The 13,073-nt window shown below is 37.7% G+C and overlaps 1 protein-coding gene across 2 annotated transcripts in view; it reads right to left on the bottom strand.

The window, feature by feature from the left end:
• Positions 1 to 13,073, bottom strand: part of PMS1 (PMS1 homolog 1, mismatch repair system component) — a 110,421-nt gene that overhangs the window by 88,795 nt on the left and 8,553 nt on the right. Inside the window, exon 3 of one of the 2 annotated variants that reach the window (XM_005675860.2) lies at positions 9,073 to 9,255. The exons of the other annotated variant lie outside the window; for it this stretch is intronic. Coding sequence (XP_005675917.1) covers positions 9,073 to 9,255 — 183 coding nt within the window. The remainder of the gene's footprint in view (positions 1 to 9,072; positions 9,256 to 13,073) is intronic. 2 annotated transcript variants of the gene reach the window in all.

The raw sequence follows: 13,073 nt of genomic DNA, 5'->3' as shown, positions 1-13,073 counted from the left end.
TACTTTAATATATATTGTTTCATTTGATCCTCAAATGATTATCTCCACTTTACAGATTAAAAAAATAAAGACTCAGAAATGTTTTATGCTTTTGGCCAACTCTTATTCACACTCTTGGAAATAATAATTAGGTTTCTGAGTCCCTGTCCAGAGTTTGTTCTAATTTGAAGAAAACAAAACAAATTAAAAATATTGTATGCTGCTGCTGCTAAGTCGCTTCAGTCATGTCCGACTCTGTGCAACCCCAGAGACAGCAGCCCACCAGGCTCCGCCGTCCCTCGGATTCTCCAGGCAAGAACACTGGAGTGGGTTGCCATTTTCTTTTCCAGTGCATGAAAGTGAAAAGTCAAAGTGAAGTCACTCAGTGTGTCTGACTCTTAGCGACCCCATGGACTGCAGCCTACCAAGCTCCTCTGTCCATGGAATTTTCCAGGCAAAAGTACTGGAGTGGAAAAACTGAGTTGTGACTTAGCTTCCATTTAAAATCTAGTTCAAAACACTTTTGAGTTTCTTATACATTTCTTTGGAGAAAAAAATAGTTTTAACATAATATATATAAAATATCAGCCTAGAAGGAGTTTATTGTGTGTTTTATTATGTAGTAGAAAGAATACATACAAAGGGTCTTCTTAAAAATTATTATGGACATGTCAAAATAGGATTTTCACTACCTCTAGCTCATTCTAGTCAGTATGTCTAGTAATACGTACCAGGAATGTAACACTGAAGACTGATGAATATCCCAAAATTACTGTTCCACAACAATAATAAATTTCAAGAGATGTTATGCTTAATGATATAATTTTTAAAAATATATGAATCACCTTGCTTCAGTCACTGATAACATTCATCAGATTATGGAAACAGGTAATTCCAGTTTTAAATACCACTCTGTTATAAAAATTTATTTTTTACTCTTTTGGACTGATTGGAAGTCATTTTATAACTGACAAATTAGGAAAACTGCTCATTCTTTTAAAATGCATAAATTAAAAAAACAGAATTAGATGTATTTTAAGTTTCAACAGCCAATTTTGTTGAAAGTCTACTTAATTTTTCTTTTTATAACTAAAATTATGATTAACTTTAAAATAATCTAACACAAGATAATTCCAACAGTTCGGAGTTTTGAGTGATGGCTGTGTGACAAAACTATATCCCAATTATCTATCATCAATTTACCCAGTCAGAGATGATTTACATCTGTATGACTCTATTTTTTATATAAATTTATTTAATTGGAGGTTAATTCCTTTACAATATTGTATTGGTTTTGCCATACATCAACATGAATCCACCACAGGTATACACGTGTTCCCCATCCTGAACCTCCCTCCCTCCTCCCTCCCCATACCATCCCTCTGGGTCACTCCAGTGCACCAGCCCCAAGCATCCAGTATCATGCATCGAACCTGGACTGGCGATTCATTTCATATATGATATTATACATGTTTTAATGCCATTCTCCCAAATCATCCCTCCCTCTCCCTCTCCCACAGAGTCCAAAAACCTGTTCTATACATCTGTGTCTCTTTTGCTATCTCGCATACAGGGTTACTGTTACCATCTTTCTAAATTCCATATATATGTGTTAGCATACTGTATTGGTGTTTTTCTTTCTGGCTTACCTCACTCTGTATAATCGGCTCCAGTTTCATCCATCTCAACAGAACTGATTCAAATGGATTCTTTTTAATGGCTGAGTAATACTCCATTGTATATATGTACCACAGCTTTCTTATCCATTCATCTGCTGATGGACATCTAGGTTGTTTCCATGTCCTGGCTGTTATAAACAGTGCTGCGATGAACATTGGGGTACACGTGTCTCTTTCAATTCTGGTTTCCTCAGTGTGTATGCCCAGAAGTAGGATTGCTGGGTCATAAGGCAGTTCTATTTCCAGTTTTTTAAGGAATTTCCACACTGTTCTCCATAGGGGCTGTACTAGTTTGCATTCCCACCAACAGTGTAAGAGGGTTCCCTTTTCTCCACACGCTCTCCAGCATTTATTGCTTGCAGACTTTAGGATCGCAGTCATTCTGACTGGCGTGACATGGTACCTCATTGTGGTTTAAATTTATCTACATCAGTTAGTTTGGCCAATAGAATAACCAAATCACTAATTTTTATTATGTAATCGCAATCTCTATCAAAAATTTTTCAAAATAAACTGGAGCCTTTAAAATAAACATGTAACTTCTATACTTGCAACTTCAATTCTTTCTGAATGGTGAAGAATATTGTTTAAAAAGTAATATTTTTCCCCCAAAAAAAGCACTCATTAATTTGTCTTCCTAAATAATAAGTTTTAATTTTAAAATATAATTGACTTTAAGAACTATATATTACTTTCTGTGTTTCTGAAATACTATTCAGAAGCCTCCAATATACATTTCAACTTGACTACTCCTTGATAAAATCTCTATTGAGCACTATGGACCTGAGTATATTCATTATTTTAATATGAGGCAGTTTTAAACTTACTAATACCTTTTTAATCATGCTAGTAAGAAAGCAGCATGAGCTACTGTGGAAAACCCAGTACTAAGAGGTATGAAATTATAAATGAATTTTTGGCTTTGCCATGGAGACATTATGTGTCTCTAAAGAGATCATAATTTTCTTATTCCATTTACTTCACTGTGCACAGTTCCTCTGCAATAAACCACTCACATACAGTGGATAAAGAAACTTTATCTGACTTATTATTAGACTGTTTTGAAGTTGGGTTAAGAAAACCTGGCATTATTAAAAAGAATGCATTTGAATCAGTTCTAATGAGGTGAATGAAACTGGAGCCTATTATACAGAGTGAAGTCAGTCAGAAAGAAAAACACCATTACAGTATACTACACATACATGTGGAATTTAGAAAGATGGTAATGATGACCCTATATGCAAGACAGCAGGAGAGACACAGATGTAAAGAACAGACTTTTGGGCTCTGTGCGAGAAGGCGAGGGTGGGATGATTTGAGAGGGTAGCGTTGAAACGTGTATATTATCATATGTGAAATAGGTTGCCAGTCCAGGTTCAATGCATGAGACAGGGTGCTCAGGGCTGGTGCATTGGGATGACCCTGAGGGATGGGATGGGGAGAGAGGTGGGAGGGGGGTTCAGGACAGGGAACACATGTACACCCATGGCTGATTCATGTCAATGTATGGCAAAACCACTACAATACTGTGAAATAATTAGCTTCCAATTAAAATAAATAAATATCACTGGTAGCTTGATAGGGATTGCATTGAATTTGTAAATTGCTTTGGGTAGTATACTCATCATTTCAAGACTTGTATGGAAATACAAAAAACCTCGAATAGCCAAAGCAATCTTGAGAAAGAAGAATGGAACTGGACGAATCAACTTGCCTGACTTCAGGCTCTACTACAAAGCCACAGTCATCAAGACAGTATGGTACTGGCACAAAGACAGAAATATAGATCAATGGAACAAAATAGAAAGCCCAGAGATAAATCCACACACCTATGGACAGCTTATCTTTGACAAAGGAGGCAAGAATATACAATGGAGTAAAGACAATCTCTTTAACAAGTGGTGCTGGGAAAACTGGTCAACCACTTGTAAAAGAATGAAATTAGATCACTTTCTAACTCCGCACACGAAAATAAACTCAAAATGGATTAAAGATCTAAATGTAAGACCAGAAACTATAAAACTCCTAGAGGAGAACATAGGCAAAACACTCTCAGACATAAATCACAGCAGGATCCTCTATGATCCACCTCCCAGAATTCTGGAAATAAAAGCAAAAATAAACAAATGGGATCTAATTAAAATTAAAAGCTTCTGCACAACAAAGGAATATATAAGCAAGGTGAAAAGACAGCCTTCTGAATGGGAGAAAATAATAGCAAATGAAACAACTGACAAACAACTAATCTCAAAAATATACAAGCAACTCCTGCAGCTCAATTCCAGAAAACTAAACGACCCAATCAAAAAATGGGCCAAAGAACTAAATAGACATTTCTCCAAAGAAGACATACGGATGGCTAACAAACACATGAAAAGATGCTCAACATCACTCATTATTAAAGAAATGCAAATCAAAACCACAATGAGGTACCACTTCACACCAGTCAGAATGACTGCGATCCAAAAATCAGCAAGCATTGGGAACACATGTAAGAATTAAAGATTTTAAAATTAAAAAAAAATAAAAAACTAAAAAACAAAACAAAACAAAAATCAGCAAGCAATAAATGCTGGAGAGGGTGTGGAGAAAAGGGAACCCTCCTACACTGTCGGTAGGAATGCAAACTAGTGCAACCATTATGGAGAACAGTGTGGAGATTCCTTAAAAAATTGCAAATAGAACTGCCATATGACCCAGCAATCCCACTGCTGGGCATACACACCGAGGAAACCAGAATCGAAAGAGACACATGCACCCCAATGTTCATCGCAGCACTGTTTATAACAGCCAGGACATGGAAACAACCTAGATGTCCATCAGCAGATGAATGGATAAGAAAGCGGTGGTACATATACACAATGGAGAATTACTCAGCCGTTAAAAAGAATACATTTGAATCAGTTCTGTTGAGATGGATGAAACTGGAGCCGATTATACAGAGTGAAGTAAGCCAGAAAGAAAAACATCAATACAGTATACTAACACATATATATGGAATTTAGAAAGATGGCAATGATAACCCTGTATGCAAGACAGCAAAAAAGACACAGATGTGTATAGCGGACTTTGGGACTCAGAGGGAGAGGGAGAGGGTGGGATGAGTTGGGAGAATGGCATTGAAACATGTATACTATCATGTAAGAATCGAATCACCAGTCTATGTCTGATGCAGGATATAGCATGCTTGGGGCTGGTGCACGGGGATGACCCAGAGGGATGTTGTGGGGAGGGAGGTGGGAGGGGGGTTCATGTTGGGATCGCATGTACACACGTGGTGGATTCAGGTCAATGTATGTCGAAACCAATACAGTATTGTAAAGTAAAATAAAGTAAAAATAAAAAATAAAATAAATATAAAAATTTTTTTAAAAAGAAAAGAAAACCTGGCATTTGGCTTCAGAAAACCTCATTTTCTTATCAACAATATGGGGAGACTAAATCATAGAAGACTAAGCTGGAGACTAGCACTGGGGAGTGCTCCAGAGATGATCATTTGTGGGGACAAGACAGAAAGAGAAGTGGGGCTGTGCCAGTCACAGCAGGCCTTGGCAGGCCCCAGCGGGGCACTCTGGAGCAGAAACAGCATGGCAGAGTTGTTTCTCAATCAGAATAGGGCCTTCACAAGGTTGCCCTGTATGAGGTGGGTAAGGGTCCACTACTAATACCGGAATCCTTTGTATCAGAAACAATCTAAATCATCAAAACATCTGTGATGAAAGAGTATATACTGTAAGAGTCCATTTAGAGCAAATTCAAGTACAGGTATGACTAATCTCTGTCTCACAGATCGGAAGAGCCACTACCTTTTGAGGCATATTAGCTGGAAGCAGGAATGAGAGAGGCCTTCAGGGGTGCTGATAATGGTCTAAATCTTGATCTGAACTGCACATACATAAAAATTTACACATACACGCACACACATCTATGTGTGATTTTCCCAAAGACTTACAAGACTTATAATATTCCATAAAATACTGGAATATTTTCTAAGATAAACTTTGGACTCTGAAATATGTAAATCGAACATAATTTTTTAAAGCCTACAGTTTTCTATCATTGTGATAATTTGACAATTCTTCTACTCCTTTTGTAATTTTGATGAACAAAATTATTTTAAGTATTTATACTTAAGACATTCAAATACCTCAAAAATGAATCAAGAGATCAAATGATAAATTTGGATATTAAGTGGGCTTAATTAATCAAATGAAAAAACAATGCTGTGTACCACTGGATAAAGACTTGCCAAACTGCCATCTAAAATCGTAACTACAGTGAAGAGTTGGATAAATTATGACTTAAGTACAATGTATTTTAAAAGACTAAGTATAGTACTGCCACCTAGCAGACAAAGTTGGTAATGACCAACCTCAATTCTGAAAGGCTAATATACACATCTTATAGGAAATATACGGAGAAGGAAGTGGCAACCCACTCCAGTACTCTTGCCTAGAGAATCCCATGGAGAGAGGAGCCTGGTAGGCTACAGTCCATGGGGTCACAAAGAATCGGACACGACTGAGCGACTTCACTTTCACTTTCTATAGAAAATACAAAAAGGCTGAACAATACATTATTTAACAATACCTGTCAAAATAGAGCTTAGCAACTATTTGCCAAATTTGGACACCAGTTAAAAAATCAAATACTTTACTCTCAAACAAATAATACAATTTTTAAAACAGCCCTGAGAACTCAAACAACAGTATTTAGTACTGGGAGCTTCAAAGCCTCTCTGGTACAAATCACATTCCAATTTAAAAAAAACAAACAAACAACAAAAAAAAACCAGATGCTTTCTACAAGATTCCAGGACTATACGTTCCAATATACAGTCTATGGGGATAAAAATGGGCAATGGTCAGTAAATTTTGGAGACTCAGCAAACTCTAAATAAAGCCAGTGCTGAGAAAGATAGAGAAAGCACAAGGTGCGCAAGATTTTGGATAGAGATTTTTTTACACAGTATACACTTAAGCAATGGCAAGGTCTTTTCTCCTTTAGTGATGTCTGAACATCTGGATTCTAAGCAGGGTCCTCTGAGCTAGAATAGCATAACTTCACCCTTTAAACTCTCCCTCCTCCACAACCCACAATTTTTCTTTCTTTCAGCTTACAGAGCCCTGCAGTTAAAGACTAAGTGAATACCTAGATGGGACCTTACCACCAAAAATGGAGAAAACCTACTTTATGCAGACACTCTAAGGGCAGGGCTGAGGGAAGACGGAGAAGCCTGGAGAAGGGGTCACTGTTGGGGAGACTAGATTACTAAAGAGACAATGAAAGCAACAATATCTCATATCTTTGCCACTTTTCTGAGACAACAGTTCAGTTCAGTTCAGTTCAGTCGCTCAGTCAACAAGTCCCATCATTTTACTGCACCTGAGCATTCTCACCCAAACAGCAGTCAGCACAAATGAAAGGATACATGGCCACCAGGCAAACGCAGGCAGCTAAAGAGACCCTCACAATTACCACGTAGAACAGCCACACTGGCACACAATCACACTGTAAAACAGACCCTAACACAGAAGCGAACAGTCCAGCACAAAGCAACTAGTGATCAAACGCAACTGATATACATGGAAATGGAGAGTAAGGTTCTAGATAGCCTTTGCCAAAAACCAGCTGTGCGATCCAGGGAAGAGGCAGTGACAGAATTGATACTATGCAACGCAGTGGGTCAGACACCAGCTGAATGAAGGGTTTATACACACTGAAAACATCCAGCAGTCAGGAGAGGAAAATTCTAACCAGGGTTTAGCCCAAGCCATTGCATATCTCCAGTGAGTACTGAGTGTGTGCTCAGTCATGTCTGACTCCTTGTGACCCCCATGGACTGTAGCCCACCAGGCTCCTCTGTCCATGGGACTCTCTAGGCAAGAATACTGGAGTGAGCTGCCATTTCCATTTCTCTAGGGCACAGTCCAATTATCTGTGTTGACCAGCGTAGTATTTCCAGAGTGTGTTCCACAGCAGAACAGAATTAACAGTGATAGCTATCTCATTAACTGGGTTTCATAGCCAAGTGTGCAGGAAATGTCCCTATTGTAAACCACCAACCTCAGAGATTCATAATGTACTTTAGTACAGTAAAGGCTCTGAGAAATGCTTATAGTTACCTGTATAATTTTAATACTTTTCCAAGCCATTAGATGATTAAACCATTTTTTTGCTCATATATATATATATAAATATATATATAAAACCACTGAAAAACACTCTTTACCATTCCTGAAAAAATTAATTACAGTAGTCCCCCTTACCCACAGGAGACACGTTTCAAAATCCCCAGTGGAGGCCTGAAACTGCAGATGGTATCAAACCCTACATACACTAGGTTTTTTTTCTAAATACACATATCTAAGATAAAGTTCAATTTATAAATCAGGCACAGTAAGAGAATATCTGAATTGCTGGCATCCCTACTCTTGTACTTTGGGGCCATTATTAAGTAAAATAGGGGCTCCTTTGAAAACAAGCACTATGACACCTTGACAAATCTGGTAACTCACCCAGCTAGAAAGTAACTAAAAGGCTGTAGTGTGTACAATGTGGATACATAAGACAGATAATTCACATCCTAGGCAGGACAGAGCAGAACTAAACCATATTTCATCATACTACTCAGAATGGCACACAACTTATGAATTATTCCTGGAATTTTTCCACTTAATATTTTCTGACAGTGGTTGACTGCGGTAACTGAAACCACAGAAAGCAATACCAGGGATAAGGGGGGATTATTGAACCATTTGACCCAGCGATTCCACTTCTGGGTATATACCCAAAAAAGTGAAAGCCAAGGACTCAGACATTTGTACACCAATCTTCACAAGAGTCAAACCCTGGAAACAACCCAAACGTCTCTTGATAGATGAATGAATAAATAAAATACGGTTTATACATACAATGGAGTATCATTCACCCTTAACAAGAATGAAATTCTAATACACATTATAACATGTATGAACCTTAAAGACATTATGCTAAGTTAAATAAACCAGACACAGAAGATAAATACTGTATGATTCCAAGTATAAGACACACCTAAACAGTCAAACTCATAGAGACAGAAAGTAGAATATTGGTGACCAGTGGATGGAGGAAAGGAGAATAGGGGTTTATTGTTTAATGGGTACAGCTTCAGTTTGGGATAATGAAAAGGTCCCAGAGATGAACAGTGGTGATGCCTACACAACAGAGCGAATGCATTTAGTATCACAGAACTGTAAACTTAAAAATGACTGAACTGGTAGATTTGATGTCTATTTTACACAATAAAATAGTAAATGTTACATGTACTTTACACAGTTAAAAAGAAAACTGCCAAATTCTGGGTGAGTTTTCTCTTAATTCTAATACCATGTTATTATGAAACTGCTAAAATGATCAATACAAATTACCTTACCTCAGCTATACAACAAATTGACCCCAAGGCTTCTCCACGAAAACCATACGTTGTCAAATTTTCAAGATCTTCATGACTACTTATTTTGGAGGTGTAGTACTTCACTGCCATTACAGGTGCATCAATAGCCTTGATACCCTCACCATTGTCTCGCACCTCAATTTTATCAAATCCATAGTTTTCCTATGAAAAGTTCAACAATACTTTTAGTATATAAAGACATTAAACTATTATCACATTTAGAGACAGAAGGCAACACAAATGAAATGGTTTTGCCATTTATCTATCTCTTATGGAAACTTAGGACTTCCCTGGTAGCTTAGTTGATGAAGAATCTGCCTGCAATGCAGGAGAACGAGGTTCGATTCCTGAGTCAGGAAGAAACCCCAGAGAAGGGATAGGCTACTCGCTCCATTATTCTTGTACTTTCCTGGTGGCTCAGATGGTAACGAATCCAGCTGCAATGCAGGAGATCTGGGGTCAATCCCTGGGTTGGGATGATCCCCTGGAGGAGGGCATGGCAACCCACTCCAGTATTGTTGCCTGGAGAATTACCATGGTCAGAGGAGCCTGGTGGGCTACAGCCCATGGGGTTGCAAAGAGGTGGACACGACTGAGCAACGAAGCACAGCACAGCATGTAAACTTAACATTAAGGAAGTTAAGAGATTAAATTCTTAACTCTACCAATTCCTAGTTATGGTACAATGGGCAAGTTCCTTGTTTTCCTTGGACTCAGATTTAGTGTAAAATAATATCAGTATGATCTTCAAGGTTCCCTTGAATTGTTTCCATATAATAGGTATTTACATTTAAATTTATGTTTAAACTTCCCCAGAAATATTCTTCAGTTATATAGACCTTTGTATATATTATTGCAGCTGTTCAGTCACTAAATCGTATCCAACTCTTTGCAAGCCCATGGGCTGCAGCCACCAGGCTTCTCTGTTGTCCTCTACTGGAGTTTGCTCAAATTCACATCCACTGAATTGGTGATGTTATATAACCATCTCATCCTCTGCTGCCCCCTTCTCCTCCTGCCCTCAATCTTTCCCAGCATCAGAACCTTTTCCAATGACACGGCTTCCCATCAGGTAATCAAAGAACGAGAGCTTCAGCATGAGTCCTTCCGATGCATATTCAGGGATGATTTCCTTCAGGATGGACTGATTGGATCTCCTTGCAGTCCCAGGGACTCTGAAGAGTCTTCTCAAACACCACACTTCAAAATCATCAATGATTCAGCACTCAGTCTTCTTTATGGTCCAACTCTCACATCCGCACATGACCACTGGAAAAACCAAAGCCTTGACTATATGGACATTTGTTGGCAAAGTGATGTCTCCGCTTTTTAATATGCTGTCTAGGCAACCCACTCCAGTGTTCTTGCCTGGAGAATCCCAGGGATGGGAGAGCCTGGTGGGCTGCCGTCTACGGGTCGCACAGAGTCGGACACGACTGAAGTGACTTAGCGGCAGCAGGTGTGTCACAGCATTTCTTCCAAAGAGCAAGCATCTTTCAATTTCATGGCTGCAGTCACCATCTGCAGTGATTTTGGAGCCCAAGAAAAGAAAATCTGTCACTGCTTCCACATTTTCCCCTTCTATTTGCCATGAAGTGATGGGACCGGATGCCAAGATCTTAGTTTTCTGAACGCTGAGTTTCAAGCCAGCTTTTTCACTCTCCTCTTTCACCCTCATCAAGAGGCCCTTCTGTTTCTCTTCACTTTCTGCATTAGAGTGGTATCATCTACATATCTGAGGTTGTTGGTATTTCTCCCAGCAATCTTGATTCCTGCTTGTGAGTCATCCAGCTCAGCATTTTGCATGAAGTACTCTGCCTATCATCCATGTGTCCTGGGTGGTCCTGCATGGCATGGCTCATAGCTTCACTGAGTTACGCAAGTCCCTGCGCCATGACAAGGCTGAAGGGTGCTTTGTGTATATATAATCTCCCAAATAAAACAGAACAACATCACCATCAAAACAACACCTGATTCTTCCCACCAAGAGCCCAGCAACTATCAGTATTCAATCTGATTTTTAATATTTTCTCTCTTGAACTAGCTATTGTAGTCATAAATAGAAATCTGTTAATTATGACTTTCTGAATTTCTTTCTGCAAATAGTTACCTAACAGATTGCTGAGAAAATACACCTAATTAGCAATTTCAGTGAGTTTTTAATTTGGAAATGGAGAAGGAAAAACAAATCATAGCTTAATATGGGTAATTTAATAAAAATATGCATACATTGCAAATACAAAGCATAAATTCCTATGGTCATCACATTTTCTATGAGTACACATTTTAAATTTGGTAGCAAACTTCTATCATAAGCTTTACTTCACAGAGTTTTATGTGTATGGCCATAAATGCAAGTTATATAGGGAAAAAAAATCTTCCTACAATTATAATGACTATTATTTAAAAATAATACAGTACCTTTTTAATAACCTAAAATTATATGATACCGTGTCATTCTTTTTTAGATAAATTATAAATACAAGGTTCCGGGGAGAGTCACCTAAGATTTAGTTTCTTATCTCTCCCTTAATCTAAAATTATGATCCTGGTGATAGCTTGTCTACTTTGTTTTATAGAAAAATAATTAACTATAGAAATGTCAGTCTTTCAATACAAGTAAAAACTCAAGGCATCTGAGTAAAATAATACAAACATCTGTTTAGGAGTCTGAAATAATGTCAACACATTTAATTTACTTATTATGAAAACATTCCTACCCAGGACAGCTATTACTATATGAAACTATAATAAAACAGATCTTATTATATAGAGCAAAAGAGTTGCTTTAAAATTCTACAAACCAGAAACGGATGTCAAGAGACTTAAATATATAACCAGATAAAAATGTGTACTTTAATTTCCTTTTTAAAGAAGACGTCTGTTGGCTCTGTAAAACTGTTTTTTAAAACTGTATTTTTCTTCCAAGACCTTTCAGAATAAGATTTATGTTTGCCTGCTTAAGATTCTTACATTAAATTTGTGTTATAATTATCTAATCCTATTTAAGTATTATCAACTATATTTTAATCAGACTGAACTATATAAAATGTTTAAGAAAAAGGAAATGTCTTTCATTTTTTTCATATTTATAAGTGAAGTGAAGTGAAGTCGCTCAGTCGTGTCCGACTCTTTGCTACCCCATGGAGTATATAGCCCACCAGGCTTCCCTGTCCATGGGATTTTCCAGGCAAGAATACTGGAGTGGATTGCCATTTCCTTCTCCAGGAGATCTTCCCAACCCAGGGATCGAACCCAGGTCTCCCGCATTGCAGGAAGATGCTTCAACCTCTGAGCCACCAGGGAAGCTTTTACTGTATCATTTAAAATCAAAGTACAAGTTTGACATAGGATAGAACAGTGGTTCTCACCATCAACCAGAAACTTCTTAGAAACACAAATTTGGGGCCCTACCTAGAATATGAAATTCTAGGGCCCAATAACTGTTTTAACAAACTCACTAGGATTACTGATGCACCCAAGTGTTGTGAGAACCACTAGCACTGACGAAAAATCTTGAAAGGTTTTAGAGTCAAAAAGATCTGCAATATAATCTCAGCTCCACTACTTACTACCATACTTACATGACTTTGGGAAAGTTCTTAGAACCTTAGTTATTTGTAAAATGGGTAGCAGTAGCTAATTTATAGTTTTTATAAGGATAAAAAGGGATAATATATATATATGTACATGTATATGAAAAAGGAAGGTCTCTTTCCTACAAAGATATTCATATCAGTATTCTTGCTAATGCCATAATACCAGAAAAAATATGAATATCTGATGATCAGGAGATTATAAAAATATGCATTCTTACATTCACTCAAACAAATTTATTTACCATTTATGTACCAGATACTGAACAGGTATAGAGAACACAAAAAAATACAGACCTTACCTCCATGAGCTAGTAATTTACAATAGAGGTGGTAGAGGTTCAGACTCATTGCAAGAAATCATAGTAAGTGTCATAAGTCATA

Source organism: Capra hircus, chromosome 2, assembly GCF_001704415.2.
Source record: "Capra hircus breed San Clemente chromosome 2, ASM170441v1, whole genome shotgun sequence".
NCBI lineage: Eukaryota > Metazoa > Chordata > Mammalia > Artiodactyla > Bovidae > Capra > Capra hircus.
Note: the sequence above shows the minus strand (reverse complement) of the source record. Positions and strands in the feature narration are given on the sequence as shown.